The sequence below is a fragment of the Podarcis bocagei genome, assembly GCF_964188305.1.
Source record: "Podarcis bocagei genome assembly, chromosome: 14".
NCBI lineage: Eukaryota > Metazoa > Chordata > Lepidosauria > Squamata > Lacertidae > Podarcis > Podarcis bocagei.
The window spans coordinates 28,463,694-28,482,267 of record NC_138139.1 but is presented as its reverse complement, the minus strand read 5'-3'; the positions used below and the strand labels follow the sequence as shown (position 1 = coordinate 28,482,267).

The following is an 18,574-nucleotide window of genomic DNA, read 5'->3' as shown; positions in this document are numbered from 1 at the left end:
TTTACCCTGTGGCTTATTGCTGTAAAACGGGCCACGTCGGAATCCATTCCTCGCTTGTAAAGACGGGTGTTTTTCTGTTTTCATTTTTTGAAGAAGCTCATTCTGATTCATTGTTAGCAACACTTGGTGCATTATTTCAAAAGAAATCACGACAGCCTAAGAGGATCCCCCACGTACAGAAGGATGACACCTCTCAAGTGCCAGATGGCGCAGAACAATTGTGTGCACCCATCTCCATGGGACAGACCTTTTCGGTCTGAATCGGCAGGGTGATGCAGATTCATTTTCCATGCCAAGGTAAAGTAATCCGTAGAGTATTGCGGAGGTGCAAGAGACTCCATCAAGGTGTTTGACTTTATGGCGCCTAACTCAGGCAGCTTTCTCAAAATAGGATTTTGACCTGGTGCATGTGTGCATGTAATGTGTGCAAAGGAAATGGCCAGCCTTATTCTACAAGACTGTTGTATTTGAGGATTCAAAACTTTATAGAGGCCCCTTCTCTAGCCTGCTGTCCTGCAGGTGTTTTGAACTGCAACTCCCAGACAGCACGGCCATGAAACAATGGGAATTGTAGGACACCAGGTGTAGAGAGAAGTTGCTTTAGAGCAGTGTTTCCCGAAGTTGGGACTCTGGCTGGTTTTTTGGACTACAACTCCCATCATACCTACCTAGCAGGACCAGCAGTCAAGGATGATGGAAATTGTAGTCCAAAAACAGCCGGAGACCCAAGTTTGGGAAACACTGCTTTAGAGATTCATCATGATCATCCCTACACGATTCTTTCCCCCAGCCCCATTGCTCAGGACCAGCTTCCCACCGAAGGCAAAGGGAGACTTTACCACCAAATTTGGTTTTGGTATCTTGGTAATTTTTTTTTTATTATTTTGTCACTATTTTTATGGCAGCATAAATAATAAGCGAGTGAAAGTACACTGAAATGGAACAGGGTGGGGTCAGCGTTAGGCACAGAACACAATGTAAACATTGGTGACGTGGTGGGGGAACATGGGGAAGTATGTGGGGGGCGGGTGGAGAGAAAGCACACCTGTCTTTTTGGATGGTGCTTGGTGGTTAAAGCATGTGTGTGGTGGGGGGCGCACACACATGAATGAGCACTATGTGGAACTTCTAGCAACTCGGGTCTAGATTTGGGCCGTCTGGGATGCAGAAAGAAATCGGCAGGACTTGGATGCCATTGCATCCAAGAGGGAACTTGAGGTGGCCGACGCATTACAACCTAAAGCCTCACCCTTTTGATTGGCTCATTCTACGGCCACAACACCCTTGCGGAACATTTGCTACATCCAGTTGGCAGTGGCGATGGACAAATTCGGGGTGGTTTCAAGACAGTCTTGGTAGACACATGATTTCTTGCGGCCAACAATCCAAAATGTTCAAATATGACCCCCGGAACTGGATCTACCTTGAGCCTAGCTCTGAGGATCATCTTGGACCAAGTTATAGGTGTTGGCATTTTCAGAGGCCATATTTTTTTTACCAGTTCTGGCCCCAGAAGTCAAATCTCTATATATGTATGTATGTATGTATTTAAACATAGCAATTCTATATACTGTAGCACTTTCTGAGTGTTCTAGTTGCTTCAAACTCTGAAATCAATCATAAGGTAGGCCCTAATATATTATCCCCGTAAAGGTAAAGGGACCCCTGACCATTAGGTCCAGTCGTGGATGACTCTGGGGTTGTGGCGCTCATCTCGCTTTACTGGCTGAGAGAGCTGGCGTACAGCTTCCAGGTCATGTGGCCAGCATGACTAAGCCGTTTCTGGTGAAACCAGAGCAGCGCACGGAAACGCCGTTTACCTTCCCACCGGAGCAGTACCTATTTATCTACTTGCACTTGAAGTGCTTTTGAACTGCTAGGTTGGCAGGAGCAGGGGGAGCTCACCCCGTTGCGGGGATTCAAACCGCGACCTTTCGAGCGGCAACCCCAAGAGGCTCAGTGGTTTAACCCACAGCGCCACCCGCGTCCCACATTATCCCCCTTTTGCAGACATAATGGCTCACCTACTTTTTATCCTCCCGTTCTAGGGTCCAGATACACGATAGCTCCTTATCGCAGGGTTCCTGCACTCAAGACCACAATGGAGAACTTATTCCAGGATAGTTGTACTGGGGGTAAAGGAATTTCAGTCACGGGATCCTGTCTCTTCACCCCCTGCAGGGGAATGTTAGTGGTCAGGATTCCAAAGGGAAAACTACCCTTACCTAATTTCTCAGCAAGGCGATTGTCTTCAGAAGGAAGGGAATGCCCTAACTAAATACTGAAGCAATCTTACTGCCACTTGGATTTCCCCTCCATCATTCACTAAAACCCACAGTGGCAAGTCCCATTTTCATTAAGGAAGTGAAATGCTTTCGGCTCACTCCATTGGCAGGAGGCTCTACCTGTGGTGCCAAATTCAGGATAGATTTACCTTCTAGAATATCCGTCTCCAGGACCCAGTTCCCTGGGGCTCTTTCTTCAAACCATCGACCAATTTGGAGCAGATGACTATAGGAATCCAACCTGAACAGCAATAACTGGCAAGGCAGATTGCTAGGTGATGCCAGGGGCTCATTGCATGGGAATGTTTTTTGGGGGGTGGGGGTGGGGCAGTCTTCTTACCTATAAATCTCAACAGGGGCTTGACAGCCAGCACCTTGAAGGTCCCAGTTGCTGTGTGACTCACATTACCCCTTTTGCAGCAAGCACCCATTGGGCAACCTTGCATTTGGGTGGTGCTAGCAGCAACACCTCACCACCCCCCAGCATATAAAAGTGAAGTTTGGGGACTCATCCCTCCCTTTGCTGCCTCACAGCAGTTGCCAATGGTTCGGCCTAGGGTACAGCTTCACCGGCAGCAGCAGAGAACTGAGCTAGCAAATGCATCAGAAGATGCTGGCAGGATCCAGCCAGATTGAAGCATCTTGCAGCCTGAGCCTTGGCATCCATCCACAGCGGGACCTCCTGCCTTCAAGATTTCCTCCTTCCTTGCAGTCCTGTGTCACGGCATGTGTTAATAACCACTATCTGACAGCAAGAGCTGTTTAAGACCGTGGAATGGACCACCTCAGAAGGTGGTGGACTCTCCTTCATAGGAGGTTGCTAAGCAGAGATTGGGTGACCATCTGCCAGGGATTCTTCCTGCATTGCAGGGGATTAGACCAGATGACTCTTGGGGCGGGGGGTCCCTTCCAATTCTATGATTCTAGGAGAAAATACAAAGTTCTATAATATGTGAAGGCTTGGGATTAATGGTTAGGAACCAGAGATACAAAGAGCGGGTATCCCTTATAAACTGGTGCCGGCGCCACCTGTTTCGATAGGACAACCAACCAAGGGGTTGATGCATAGAAAAGCCACTGAGCTATGGCTGAAGCAGAGCTGGCCCCATGGTACAAATGATGCCAGTGGCTATGGGGTAGGGAGGTGGGGAATGGCATTTTTTAAGGAATACTGAGAAAGCTGTGCATGACCTTAACCCCCAACATCCGCTGCAGCATTAAAGGGATCCTGGGGGTTCTGCTCTTTTGCTTGCGCGGCGCATTGCGGGGAATTTCCCGGGAGAAGGGGATGAATTAATGTCCAGCTCTCCCATGTACCTTCCAGTTTCATGGACCTGAATTCCAGTTTTGTATCCAGTGTGCATTGTCAGTCACACTTTGCATAGGAAAAAAAAAGAATATTAATAATACTAATCAATGCCATTGCTTCCTGCGGGGCATGCAGATCTCCCTTTTCATTCCTGCTCAAGGATGGAATGGAAAACCGGATGCCCCGTTTAGCTAATCCCGTGACTTGGCAGCATCAGGAAACGCATTGACTCCTCTACTTCCTCCAAGGGAAGCTCGGGCTCTACATGGGTCCCTTTGCTTGTTTCATGCAGTAGTTTTCTCAGTTAACATCATACAGACAACACGTCTTTCTTTTAGTGCTAGGAAATGACCACAGAAGGACACAGTTCCAGTTAGCGGGTGAGCTCCCTGGGGGCTGGCCACGGGGGTCTCTGGCTCATATCGTGTGTTAAGTGGATACAGTAAAATTAAAAGAGTGGGTATAAACAAAGAGTTTGTTTAGAAAATGTCCTTTAGAGTTCATTGTTCTTCGGGCTGTTGCGCAAGTTTTTCAGCTCCAGCTGTAGCTGTCGGATTTTGATGTCCTTCTGCGAGAGCTCAGCTTTCAACCGCCGGATCTCATCTTGTTGCCGGAAGAACATTCGGAGAAGCTTGAAGTTGAGGAAGAGAGAGAAAGAGTTGGCCTCCATATTGTGCTGTTGCTTCATTTATTTATGAACCCCCATCGTTCTGCCTGGACACTGAGGTCCAGCGCCGAGGGCCTTCTGGTGGTTTCCTCATTGCGAGAAGTGAGGTTACAGGGAACCAGGCAGAGGGCCTTCTTGGTATTGGCACCCGCCCTGTGGAACGCCCTCCCACCAGATGTCAAAGAGAAAAACAACTACCAGACTTTTAGAAGACATCTGAAGGCAGCCTTGTTTAGGGAAGCTTTTAATGTTTAATAGACTATTGAATTTTAATATTTTGTTGGAAGCTGCCCAGAGTGGCTGAGGAAACCCAGCCAGATGGGTGGGGTATTAATACTACTACTACTAATTATCCTGTCTTTTCATCCAAGCAGCTCAAGGTGGTGTACATGGTTCTCCCCCTCCTCATTTAATCCCCACAACAACCCTGTGAGGTAGGCTAGGCTGAGAGGCAGCGATTGGCCCAAGGTCACCTAGCAAGCTTCCTGGCTGAGTGTGGATTTGAACTCTGTTTTTCTGACACGCTGACCAATGCACCGTATTGACTCTCGAAAAAATTATGGTACTTTGGTATATCATAGCTGGCAAGTATTTGTGGGGGCCATGTACAAAAAACGCCCTGCTGGGTCAGACCGAAGGTTCATATCGTTCAGCATCCTTTTCCCACAGTTGCCAGCTAGATTCATATGGGAAGCCTGGAAGCAGGACATGAATGCAACAGTACTTTCCTACTTATGATCTGCAGAATCAGATGCATCCTGCCTCTGATAAGAGGAGTAAATGGCCATTGTGACTAGTAGTTGTTGATAGGTATGTCCTTCATGAATTTATCTCTTTTAAAGCTGGTCCTCACTACCTCCTGTGGTAGCAAATTCTACAGTTTCAACTGTGTGGTGTGTGTGTGTGTGTGTGTGTGTGTGTGTGTGTGTGTGTGTGTGTGTGTTTTCTTTTGTCTGTGCCGAATCCTACCAACATTCAGCTTCTGTGAATGACCACACTGGGTTCTAGTATTATGAGAGAGGGAGAGAAAAGCCTGCTAAAGTGCTCCCACCCCCCAGATGAGGGAGCCCCGATGCTTTTCTGGCTTTGCTGACCTCCAAGCGAAGCCGCCATCATGTTCTGCCCCTCATACTGGTTCTGGGTAATGTATGGATACATTGCCCAGGCCTAATGATGACAACTCTCAATCTGGACAGAGGGTAGCTGTTTTTTCCTTACCTCATTCTCTGTTCTGGGGGGCACGTTTTCTAAGAGGTCGATCCCATTAACAACAACACTCTTCTTCTCTCTCATCGGTGCCTTAAAAACAACTTTCGATGCTTTCTTATAGCCTTCCTTTAAAGACATCAATATGGGATCTAAGAAAGAAAGAAAACAAGAGACAACAAATGCTAAACCAAAGGGCTAGAGAGACACTTTTTGGAAACGAGCAAATAATCTACCCTATTTTAGCTAAAACCGAGACGCGGGTGGCGCTGTGGGTTAAACCACAGAGCCTAGGACTTGCCAATCAGAAGGTCGGCGGTTCGAATCCCCGCAATGGGGTGAGCTCCCGTTGCTCAGTCCCTGCTCCTGCCAACCTAGCAGTTCAAAAGCACGTCAAGTGCAAGTAGATGAATAGGTACCAATCCAGCAGGAAGGTAAGTGGCATTTCCATGCGCTGCTCTGGTTCGCCAGAAGCAGCTTAGTCATGCTGGCCACATGACCTGGAAGCTGTATGCTGGCTCCCTCAGCCAATAAAGCGAGATGAGCGCCGCAACCCCAGAGTCGGTCACGACTGGATCTAACGGTCAGGGGTCCCTTTACCTTTACCTATTTTAGCTAAAGGACCAAACGTTTGTGTTCTGTATTTGGGACAATGTGCTGGAACTTTGTGAAGCTGCATTTTACTCTGCAGTGCCTGTGAAACTCCTGCTGAACATCACACACAATCCAAGAGGTTGCGTTGGAGTGGCAGTGAAGCAGCCCATAATCTCAGAGGTGCAATCGAAGCTACTGCAAATGTCAGGGTTCTGAAGCTGGGGAAACCCAGGCACCTTTGTTACTCTGCCACCATGCCAGCTTTCCAAAAGAGCCTGCCCTCTTTTGAGCTTTAGTGCCACCAGGACTGCTGGTCTGAAAGTGGTTCAACCTCAGGTGTGCCCAGGTGACAAAATGGGTCCTACAGAGATCTACCTAGCTCTATAAGGCTTTGAATAGACTGGCTCTTCAGTTAGATTCTCAATTGCTTTAACACATTCCTCATTCTATATTTTAATATGGCAGGGAGATGGGATTTCAGTTGATTTCACTGGGGAGAGAAACAAAAGAGCATCACTTAGTCACAGATCAGTCTTCACCATTTCCAGATGTTGAAATGGTAAATGCCCAGACTTCAATATTTGGAAATATTAGGGATTTCAAGCAGTGTTAGCCATGTTTTGCTTGAAGTCAAATTTCTGGCCACTTTAAAAGTTGTTTTTCTTTTTAAAACCTAGGTGGTGTTTGATTTTCCACCAGGTTGCACATCACAAAATTGCAGAGCTAGTGCATTTACCCCGGTTCGTTCCACTCAGCCATTCATCCGGTGTGAGAGCAGGCTCTGTTCCTGGAGTCATTGGGTAAATATCTTCCTGGTATGTTTCCGACTAGAATCCAGAAGGAAGAGAAACAGCATATTTGAAATAATTAGTAAAGGACTTCCAGAGTGGTGGTGGTGTTCTGGGAAGGGTGCCCCCAGGCAGGCAGCAAACACATAATGCTGTTGGCATCAGCATACTACTAATAATAATTTATTATTTATACCCCGCCCATCTGGCTGAGTTTCCCCAGCCACTCTGGGCAGCTCCCAATCAAGTGCTAAAAACAGTACATCATACCAACCTGTATCCCCACCACCACCAAATATAATCTAGATTTATCTTTCCCAAGAAAAATTCAGTAAGTAACACACACACCAGCAATGACCCAGTTGCAAACAATCATTTAACAGTGGTTCCCGAACCATTTTGGGCACCCACCCCTTTGGTTCCATAATCGTAAGCTGCCCAAAGTGGCTGGGGAAACCCAACCAGATGGGCAGGGTATTATTATTATTATTATTATTATTATTATTATTATTATTATTATTATTATCATTTCATCATCAGTCCCCTCACCCCAATTTAAAAGTGATAGAAGCAGTAAAACCTTAAATACAAAACAAGGAAGTTTTTTTTGTTCCATGTTCTAGCCCTGTCAACCATAAATTAGCAATCAATGTGTTTGGAGGGCCCCACTTCCAGTGCCCCCCTTCTGCACCCTTGCCTCTTGGGGCCTCATTGCCCCCCCAAGGGTGGTACTGCCCATTTGGGTAACTACTGCTTTAACCCCGTCTGCGAGCCACTAAGTTCCATTTTGCCCTCCCCCCCAAAAAAATCAAAAAGGTTTTTGATGCTATGGCAGTAATTAAACTACTCAACATACTCCCCCCCAACCCATCCCAAAAACGAGGAGCGGACATTTATCTCAGGAGCAGCACAAACTTTTGGCTCATTCTCTGAGCCAAGCGAAGTCATAAGCATTGCAACATAGCAGGTTAACCATTTGTCGGATTGCAGTTTTGGATGAAGGCTGCATTAGAGCATTCTCAAGCACATCCCTGTTGCCCCGAAGATCTGGCTCCACGCTGCTGCAGAAAAAGAACCCATGCAGCTCCACGCTGCTGCAGAAAAAGAACCCATGCAGCTCCACGCTGCTGCAGAAAAAGAACCCATGCAGCAGGGAGCTCGGTGTGTTTGTGGTCTGAAAGGAGAGGCAATAAAGGCAGGAGAGGCTTACTAGAAGGCATTTGGGCTTGTGGAGCATGGAGAAAAATGACTACGAGTGAGGGGAATGGACCTGTGGGGCTTTGTGCGGAAATAATGGGACAGAATCGCAACCTTCCTTTACCACACCAAAACACAGGGAAAGGCAACTGAGCATAAGTGGCAACTCCCTGGGGCTCTGGGTTGCCTGAGCACCCACAAAATTCCCCATGAAGGAACAGGGCACCCACAAATTTGGGTATTTATTTATTTATTTATTTATTCATTCATTCATTCATTCATTCATTCATACATACATACATACATACCCCGCGTACCTGGCTGGATCTCCCCAGCAACCCTGGGCGGCTTCCAACAAAGTATTAAAATACAGTGGTCTGTTAAACATTAAAAGCTTCCCTAAACAGGGCTGCCTTCAGATGTCTTCTAAAAGTCTGGTAGTTGTTCTTCTCTTTGACATCTGGAGGGAGGGTGTTCCACAGGGCGGGTGCCACTACCGAGAAGACCCTCTGCCTGGTTCCCTGTAACTTGGCTTCTCGCAGTGAGGGAACCGCCAGAAGGCCCTCAGCGCTGGACCTCAGTGTACGGGCAGAATGATGGGGGTGGAGATGCTCCTTCAGGTATACTGGACCGAGGCCGTTTAGGGCTTTAAAGGTCAGCACCAACACTTTGAATTGTGCTCGGAAACGTAGTGGGAGCCAACGGGCACCCACGGTTGCGGGGCCATGTTGGCACTCCTGCATCTGAGCACACACTGATGCAAAGAAAAAAGAGCTTGTGCACAAGGTCAACATGTTTTAAGGCATAAGAACCCAAGGAGAGCCTGCTGGATCAGGCCAATGGCCCATCTAGACCAGCATCCTGTTCTCACAGGGGCCAACCAGATGGATGAGGGAAGCCAGCAACAGGTATTCAGAAGTGTTTACTGCCCCCAACCATGGAGGCAGAGCATAGACATCGTGTCTAGTAGCTATCAGGGCTGGTAGCCATCGATAGCCCTCCCCTTTGTCCAATCCTCTTTTAAAACCATCCAAGCTGGTAGCGTTCACTGCCTCCTGTGGAAGCAAGTTCCATAGTTTGAGGCAGAGCAGACTTCTCCCACCTGGGACCCAATAATAATAATAATAATAATAATAATAATAATAATAATAATAATAATAATTTTATTTATATCCCACCCTCCCCAGCCGAAGCCAGGCTCAGAGCGGCTAACAACAGTAAAAGTAACACAGCATTCTAAAATCAATTCAGAATCAAATTAATGGCAACCATTGGGCTAGAGTTCTATGAGGATTACCAAAGGAGGGGGTCAGACTGTGCCATGGCCAAAGGCCTGGTGGAACAGCTCTGTCTTGCAGGCCCTGCAGAAAGATGTCAGGTCCCGCAGGGCCCTAGTCTCTTGTGGCAGAGCGTTCCACCGGATCGGGGCCACGGCCAAAAAAGCCCTGGGCTCTGGTTGAGGCCAGCCTAACCTCCCTGTGGTCTGGGACCTCCAAGATGTTTTTGTTTGAAGACCATAAGGTCCTCTGTGGGACATGCCAGGAGAGGCGGTCCTGTAGGTACGAGGGTCCTAGGCAGTATAGGGCTTTAAAGGTTAAAACCAGCACCTTAAACCTGATCTAGAGCAGCAACCCCCATGCCCCCATGCCTCTGCCAATCTCTGAGCAGGGTGGTCAGAGCTTGGCAAATCCCACATGGCTCCTTTTCACCTGCCAAGGCCACCTGCAGGCGGCACATCAGCCAAGGGAGCTTCAAGGCTGTCGCGGTTTGAGGTGGAATTTAACAGCGTAAGAAATTTCAGGTTGTACTGTTGAGTGCTGATTTGGTGTTGTTGTGCAGTAAAATTGGGAAGTGGGAATGAAACGCCCTACAAAATGGGAGCTAACTCTTACTTGATGTCCTATAGCAGACCCGCAAGCAAATCAGGATGATGCTCAGTAAACAGGTCATCCGGAAGCAACCACAGTTGTGTGAACTGGACCCAACTTCAAAGTCTCAGTCCCACCACACATTTAAAGCACATGGCTCCCCTCAAAGAATCATGGGAACTATAGTTTCCCCCGTGCCATGCTACAGTTCCCAGCATTCTTCACAAACTACAGTTCCCAGGGTTCTTGGGGTGTGTGTGAATTCCTGTGTATGGCATGTAGGCAGCCTTAGAGAGCAAACCTGCTTCCTGTGAGGGCCAGATTACTCACCCTCCTTGGCACGATCATGGAGATGGGCTCAATCAGCCCTTTTAACGTGATGAGCTTATAGAACCGGAACACCTCGCAGGCAGAGACATCCAGGCCATGCTTTGGCATCACTCCTACAAACACAAGGAATAGGAAGAAGTGATGTTTGTTGTCCTGTACATAACAAAGAAAATCAAATCCTTGGAGAGGTTGCAAGGCGACCCTCTATCATGGCATCTGAGTGACACAGCAGTTCTGAACGATTTTCTCTGTTTCCTTTTATTTTATCTCCTCAGAGGTCTTCCTGCTGCTCCCCCCCCCCCGGCTAGGTAAACCCCCTGCTCCTTGCACCAACCTCTGTTTCTATAAAGTGTGCCAGCCACTGTCCTTAGCTACTGGCCCTCTGATCCAGTGTCCTGGGAATGTTCATAAACATTCCGTATCCAGAGGGGAAAGGGCTCGGTGCACAACTGTCACACACAGCGGAAGAGGAAGGGTTGGTTTGGCCTGAGGGGAAGACCATGCACTGTAACCAAGGGCTGCCAGAACTTTATTTGGAGTGAGGGAAGGAAGTCTGGGGCTGAGCAGGCCAAGATGTTGGAAATGCAGGGAGGGCAAGGACTGGGGAGAGCGCCAGGGAGGCAGCAGACCTGCAGGAGGAGGCCGAAGAAAGGGGCAGAGTAGTTAGAGGAGGTGTGGGAGCCTGTGACTATGCTGGGGAAAAGAGGGCAGAACAGATGAAATAACATAAGAAGAAGCTTCTGGATCAGGCCAGTAGCCCATCAAGTCCAGCAACCTGTTTGCACCATGACCAAATGACCCTAAGAACCTAGGTATCCAATAGACTGCCTCCAGGTCTGGAGGTTTCACAAGAGCACCAGAAGAGCCTTGCTGGATCAGGCCGATGTCCCTTTGATTTATTTCATAAAAATTCACAAGCCGCTTGGTTATATATAAAAAAAAACCCTCAAAGTGGTTTACAAAAAGAAAAAAATCAAGAAAAAAGTACAACTCTACTTTTTAAAAATCTGAAAGTAAAAATACTGAAACAGATCAGAGTTGCCTCAGCTTCCTAAGCCTCTGGGCAGGCTTGTCTAAAAGGAATGTTTATAGCAGGTGCCAAAAAGAGTACAGTGGTACCTCAGGTTAAGTACTTAATTCGTTCTGGAGGTCCGTACTTAACCTGAAACTGTTCTTAACCTGAAGCACCACTTTAGCTAATGGGGCCTCCTGCTGCTGCGCGCCGCCAGAGCACGATTTCTGTTCACATCCTGAAGCAAAGTTCTTAACCCGAGGTAATATTTCTGGGTTAGCGGAGTGTGTAACCTGAAGCGTATGTAACTGAGGTACCACTGTACAGTACAAAAATAGTCCAATATATGGTTCACACAGTGGCCAACCACATGCCCCGATGCAGAGCCTGTCTCCAATTGTGGAGACAGAGCACAGCCATCGTGGCTAGTAGCCACTGACTAGTCCAAGGAAAGAGGCTGCCTGCCTTTGAGGCTGTAGCGCAGATGGTAAGCACCCCTTACCGAGGCCTTTTTGTGGAGCCGGAGAACGGAATTCCATGAGGTAAGTGAGGTATGGCTTCTCTGTACTGATTTCATAGTAGCGGATATTCCCATCTCCCTAGGGGGAGAGAGAAAGAGAGAGAGGTGTGAATCAGTGGGACTTTTGTGAATATTGGGGTGGGAGGAGAGACCACTGCACAGTTTAGGTCATAGCAGAGCCTTCTCCAACCTGGTGCCTTCCAGGTTTCTTGGCCTACAACTCCGATCAGCCTCAGTTTAACATAGTGGTGCCAGTAGGCGCTGTGGGGAGTTGTAGTACAAAACATCTGGAGGGCCCCAGGTTGGGGTGGTTGTCATAGGAACTCTGACTTGGCCCACCCTTAAAAGCATGGATGGCCCTCTGTCAGGGGATTGGACTAGATGAACCTCAGGGTCCCTTCTAATTCTACCCTTCTATGATTCTGGGTGCTGTCTTGTTTTTGCTCACAACAACCCTGTGAGGTATTCTGACTTTATCTCCATTTTCTAGCAGAAGGACTGAAGGTTGAAGGACAATGGCTTAGCTGGAGCCCCAATTAACACCCTATAATCTCCACAGTGCTCAAATTGGGATGGATCCATTTCCAGTCAGCCCAGATTCAGCTACATCTACTGAAAAGAAGGAGGCTGGTTTTAGGTCTGCCGGGAAATGGAGCATGAGTCCTTCATACATCTGAATGGAAACAAGGCATATTAATTTCATTAAAACCTGTTTCTGAGTATGCATGCTCAGGATCTCAGCCTTAAAAGACCAAAATTTAGAATAAAAAAGTGTACAGTTGGAAGGGACCCCTATGGTCATCTCGTTCAACCCCTGCAATGCAGGAATCACAACTAAAGAATCTCTTTAGAAACCACCAGTGAAGGAGAATCCACCATCTTCTGAGGGAGTCCATTCTACTGTCTGAGGGAGTCCATTCTACTGTCAAACAGCTCTTACCGTCAGAAAGTGCTTTCCAATGTTGAACTGCAATCTCCTTTCTTGCAATTTGACTCCATCTGTTCAGGTCCTATCCTCTGGAGCAGCAGCAAACAAGCTTGCTCCATCTTAATATTAGTAAAATAGTAGTAGTAATAGTAATTATAATATCTGACAACTCTTCAGATATTTGAAGTTGGCTGCCAAATTGCCTCTCAATCTTCTCTTTATACAGTCAAACCTCGGTTGTTGAACATAATCCGTTCTTGGAAGCCCATTTGGCTTCCGAAATATTCAACAACCAAGGCGCGGCTTCCGATTGGTTGCAGGAGCTCCTTGCACTCAAACAGAAGCCACATTGGACGTTGGGCTTCCAAAAAACGTTCAAAAACCACAGCATTTACTTCCAGTTTTTCGGCGTTTGGGAGCTGAAATGTTCCAAAATGGAGGCGTTCAGGAGCTGAGGTTTGACTGTAGATTTAAATCTACAGCAACACAAATTGCTTTGGCTAAGTATCTAGATGAACCAATGAATGCCTTTTAAAAAACTACTTTGAGGGAAATGGCTTGTTAATTTTTTTTGTCCAAGGGAGTGACTATGAAGTGACTCCAGATATACGTTGGTTCATAGTGCGTACCTAATGACAAGATACAGAAACTTTGGGATTCTGTAGCCAAAGCCCACTCCCCCATGCCATAAGCATTTTGTGCCCACTCACCTTGCCAGCCAGGTACAGCATGTGGGTATCAGCATCGTAGAAAGGGAAGAGGAGCCCAGACAGCCCGTCAATCTCCTCCTCTATTAAGGGCATGGCGAGATCTTCCTGCAGAAATCAAAGATATTCTTGTTGGTTTTTTAAGAAAATAAAAATAGCTTTCAAACCTGATGCATTTATAACCTTGACACTAGGAATGTTATTACAAATGTGAAGAAAGGTGTCTTTTAAAAAAGCTGTGGCCAGCCTTCCCTAATCTGGTGCCCTCAATATGCTTTTCGACTACAACTTTGGGCCAGTCATTGCCTTTCAGCCTAACCTACCTCCCAGTGTTGTTATGAGGATAAAACAGGGAGGAGAAATATGTATGCCACCTTGAGAACCTTGGAGGAACGTTGGGATATAAATAAATAAAGATTTCTTCTCTCAGGGCTTGGTCCCAAAAAGGGATGATTGAAAAAATAATATTTTTTAAACTATATAATTATTTATTATATTTGTTAGTTGCTTTATCTTGCCCAAGGCAAATTACAAAGTGACTTACAACCAAAACAAAACAAAAAACTCCACACAGTTATATTAAAACCAAAAACCCCCCTCTGACATAAAAAAGGTCACAGATAGTTAAAGGCCAAAGGCTTGCTTATAGAGGAAAGTTTTTGCTTGGCACCTAAAGATATATACAGTGGTACCTCGGGTTAAGTACTTAATTCGTTCCAGAGGTCCGTTCTTAACCTGAAACTGTTCTTAACCTGAAGCACCACTTTAGCTAATGGGGCCTCCTGCTGCTGCCGCGCCGCCGGAGCACAATTTCTGTTCTCATCCTGAAGCAAAGTTCTTAACCTGAAGCACTATTTCTGGGTTAGCGAAGTCTGTAACCTGAAGCGTATGTAACCTGAAGTGTATGTAACCCAAGGTACCACTGTAATGAGGGTGCCTGAGGAGAGCATTCTGCAAACAGGGAACCACCACTGAAAAGGCCTGTTCTTGCATTACCACCCTCCAGAATAAGTAAATAAATATCACAGCCTGACCTGATCCCAGAGGGCAATCTGCCTCGTGTTCCACCGCGAGACTCCAGTCGTTAGAAGCCGCTTCATGTTTCCTAAAAAGACAACCCGGTTCACGCGATGGTTCTTACAATTCGCCTCCTGGAAAGACAACCAAGATTTACCCAGCCAGGCAGCTACATTCCTGGCAGCCTCCAGCTCCCCTCTTCAAATCAATCATAAAGTTTCAGAGTTGGAAGTCTAGTTCAAAAGTCTAGTGCAACCCCCTTCAATGCAGGAATCACAGATCAAGAATCCCTGACAGATGACCATCCAACTGCAGCTTAAAAACTTCCAGCGAATGAGAGCCCACCACCTTCTGTGGGAGTCCATTCTACTGTTAAATGGCACTTAAAGTCAGAAAGTTCTTCCTGATGTAGGAATCTCCTTTTCTGTAATTTTAATTTATTGGCTGGGGTCCTGCCCTCTGGAGCAGCAGAAAGCAAGCTTGCTCCATCTTCCATGTGACAACACTTCAGATATTTGAAGATGACTGTCAGATCCTCTCTCCATCTTCTCTTCTCCAGGCTAAACATACCCAATTACCTCAACCATTCCTCATAAGACTTGGTTTCCAGACCCTTGGTCATCTTTTTAATATCCTTCTTAAGCTGTAGTACCCAGAACTGGACACAGGACTCCAGGCTTGGTCTGACCAAGACAGGATAGAGTGGTACTATGACTTCCTTTGATCTGGACACTAGACTTCTGTAGGCAATTGATTAAGGCAGCTTTCCCTGCTGTGCTCCAGATGTTTCGGACCACAATCCCCATCCATCCCAGCTGAGACAGTTGGGGCTTATGGGAGTTGTAGTCCAAAACATCAGGAGAGCACCAGGTTGGGAAAGGCTGGCTTACCATTCTTTCAGATACGCCACTCAAAAGCCTCACTTTTCATTTCATCCAGTGCAACTTGTGATTAATAAAAGATTAAAGCTAGACGTAAAAACATGGCAGACAGTGAATTCTTTCTGTTCCCTCTGTTGAAATTGTGTTTATCTGCAGTCAAAATTTGCACGTTGACATTTGGGGGCTGGGGGTGGGAAATATTCTAACCATGAGATCAAGAAGTTTTTTAAAATTTTTTTTGAAAAGGCTGCTTTCTTAGGAGATAGGCACATGCTTATAAAAAGATTGCTTTTGGAAACTTCATTGTCGGAAGAAGTAGCTGTGCATTCTTACCGACAAAAAGGTATCCAACAAGGACAGGGACCAACTTGCTTTTCCTGCCTTAGGAGAGGAGGCAATTTTTACACCAACGATGGTGCAATTTAGGTGGAGGTTGCAAAACATACAGGACATGAATTAATTGTAATCGGTAATTTCTTGGCTTAAAAAACAACAACCTTAAAGCTGCTCAGGGGAGCCCCTCTGTTTCTGAGCAGTTTCTTACACCCCTATGCCTTTTCTTTAATCTAAATTGCCCCCCCCCCAAAAAGCCACTATCCACACTGCAGGCATAATTGTTGTTTTGGTGGGGCATTCAGACCGGAAAAATAGGAAAGCTGATGGGAGTTTTAATCTGTTTCTAGTTTCACTGTTGGTTTAACTTTTCAAAAGTCTTAAATTGTTGCTTATTCCTCTTGTTGATAATTTTATTGCTCTTTCTGTTTTGTAAACTGCTCTACTTGGAAGGTTCCTTTTTTGCCATCAAGCGGTGTATAAATTTTATGAAATAAATAAATAAATAAACGCGAACAAATAACATAAAAGCATAGGAAGAGCCTGGATGGCTGGATCAGACCAGTAGCCCTCCTAGATGTCCAGCTGTGGCCAACCAGATGTCCCAGTACAAAGCCAGTCTGCAGTCAGGGCCTCAGCACCAGAGAAACCTCCCAGCAATTGTGTTCAGAGTCATGCCTCTTCTGACCGCAGAGACAGAGCAAAGCCATTGTAGCTAGCAGTAGGCATGGACATGCTGATCCTCTTTGAATCTGCCTAATTCTCTTTTAAAGTAATCCAGGCTGGTATCCATCGCTACATCCTGCACCCCCTCCTCCCAGAGTTGTTGTCCTGATAAAAACTAGGCATGCGCACCCCCTTCTGTGGCTGATTTATAAAACAACAACAGTCAGGACGTTGGATGATGGCTCTCTGCCAATGCCTCTCTCTTTTGACCCTTATAAGAAGCTCCTTGCCTGGAGGACTTTGCCGGAGCGCGGCTCAATGACGCGGAGTTTCTTGTCTTTGCAAGTGGTGGCCAGCAAACTCCCGTCTGTGTTGAAGGACATGCAGAGAATGACGTCGGTGTGGCAGTCAATCATCTTCACAGGCTCACCGATGTCCAGGTTCCAGATGAGAACCTAACAAGGACAGGAACGCAAAACAAAGGTCAGCCTTCCCACCACTGGGGAGAGAGCCAGTGTGGTGTAGTCGTTAAGAGCGGTGGACTCGTAATCTGGTGAACCGGGTTCGCGTCTCCGCTCCTCCACATGCAGCTGCTGGGTGACCTTGGGCTAGTCATACTTCTTGAAGTCTCTCAGCCCCACTCACCTCACAGAGTGTTTCTTGTGGGGGAGGAAGGGACAGGAGAATGTTAGCCGCTTTGAGACTCCTTCGGGTAGTGATAAAGCGGGATATCAAATCCAAACTCTCACTGGCTGCAACGTTTTGCTTACTGTTGCATTCATACCCCACCTTTTTCTCCATGGTTCTTCTCCTCCTCATTTAGTCCCAACAACAACAACAACCCTGTGAGGTAGGCTAGGCTGAGAGGCAGAAACTGGCCCAAGGGCACCCAGCAAGCTTCAAGGCAGAGTGGGGATTCAAACCCTGCTCTCCCAGGTCCTAGACCAATGCACCACTACACACCACACTATCTCTCATGCATGAGGGCGACTTTGCCCAGCTCACCTTATAGTCATAGCCGGCACTGAACAGGATGTTGTTGGTGGTCGGGTGCCACTCAACAAGGCCGACGCGCCGGCTGTGCCCGTACAACTCCAGGACCGCCTCCATCATGTTGCGCTTCAGTCCTCCGTCTGGAATTTCCCATATCCGAACCTTGAAGGACATGAGAGCAAAAGGATGCTGTGAGGAGGGTGTCTTTGTCAACTCAGCGGCTTGCCTGGATGAAGTAGGTTCGTTATACAGTACACACACACCCGAAACATTCTGCTACAGTAAAGATGCTTTTAAAATGTCTCAGGACCCATGGGCCACACTCACACCATACTTTATTACTGTTATTATTAACCAAAAATGGCAAGCATAGTAAACAAACATAAACGAAGAATGAAAAATGTAAACCATAAAGCATCACAGCCTTGTTAGAAGCATGGGAACCTAAGCATTGTCAGCACTGACTGGCAGTGGCTCTATTATTATTATTATTATTATTATTATTATTATTATTATTATTAAAGGTCAAGGGACCCCTGACCATTAGGTCCAGTCGCGGCCAACTCTGGGGTTGCGGCGCTCATCTCGCTTTATTGGCCGAGGGAGCCGGCGTACAGCTTCCGGATCATGTGGCCAGCATGACTAAGCTGCTTCTGGCGAACCAGAGCAGCGCACGGAAACGCCGTTTACCTTCCCGCCGGAGCAGTACCTATTTATCTACTTGCACTTTGACGTGCTTTTGAACTGCTAGGTTGGCAGGAGCAAGGACCAAGCAATGGGAGCTCACCCCATCGCGGGGATTCGAACCGTCGACCTTCTGATCGGCAAGTCCTAGGCTCTGTGGTTTAACCCACAGCGCCACCCGTGTCCCATTATTATTATTATTACCCAGCCCATCTGGCGGGGTTGCAGCTTCCAACACATGTAAAAACATAATAAAACGTCAAACATTAAAAACTTCCTGATACAGAGCTGCCTTCAATTCAAGTATTGTAGTTCTTTATCTCCTTGACATCTGATGGGAAGGCATTCCAACATTTCAGGCAAGCCCTACATGGAGTTACCATTGGAGATTTGGAGATTCAACTGGGGGCCTCCTGCCTGCAAGACAGGTGCTCTGTAGCTGAGCCACCACTGTCCCCTTAGCACACATAAGTATGGGAAGCTGCCTTCCCATATTGGTCCTTCTGGCTCAGGATTGTCTGCCCTCACTGGCAGCAGCAGCTGTCCAGGATTTTAGGCAGGGGTCTTCGTCAGCTCCATGAAGGTGTTG

At 46.9% G+C, this 18,574-nt stretch overlaps 1 protein-coding gene across 1 annotated transcript in view; it reads right to left on the bottom strand.

Moving 5' to 3' along the window:
• Positions 1-2,603: 2,603 nt before the first annotated feature.
• Positions 2,604-18,574, bottom strand: part of CORO2B (coronin 2B) — a 78,236-nt gene continuing 62,265 nt past the window's right edge. The window contains exons 4-12 of the mRNA XM_081171209.1: positions 17,314-17,463; positions 16,599-16,763; positions 14,446-14,562; positions 13,415-13,519; positions 11,759-11,855; positions 10,245-10,357; positions 6,798-6,888; positions 5,480-5,619; positions 2,604-4,225 (exon numbers count right to left, since the gene is read on the bottom strand). Coding sequence (XP_081027335.1) covers positions 4,088-4,225; positions 5,480-5,619; positions 6,798-6,888; positions 10,245-10,357; positions 11,759-11,855; positions 13,415-13,519; positions 14,446-14,562; positions 16,599-16,763; positions 17,314-17,463 — 1,116 coding nt within the window. The 3' untranslated portion in view covers positions 2,604-4,087. The remainder of the gene's footprint in view (positions 4,226-5,479; positions 5,620-6,797; positions 6,889-10,244; positions 10,358-11,758; positions 11,856-13,414; positions 13,520-14,445; positions 14,563-16,598; positions 16,764-17,313; positions 17,464-18,574) is intronic.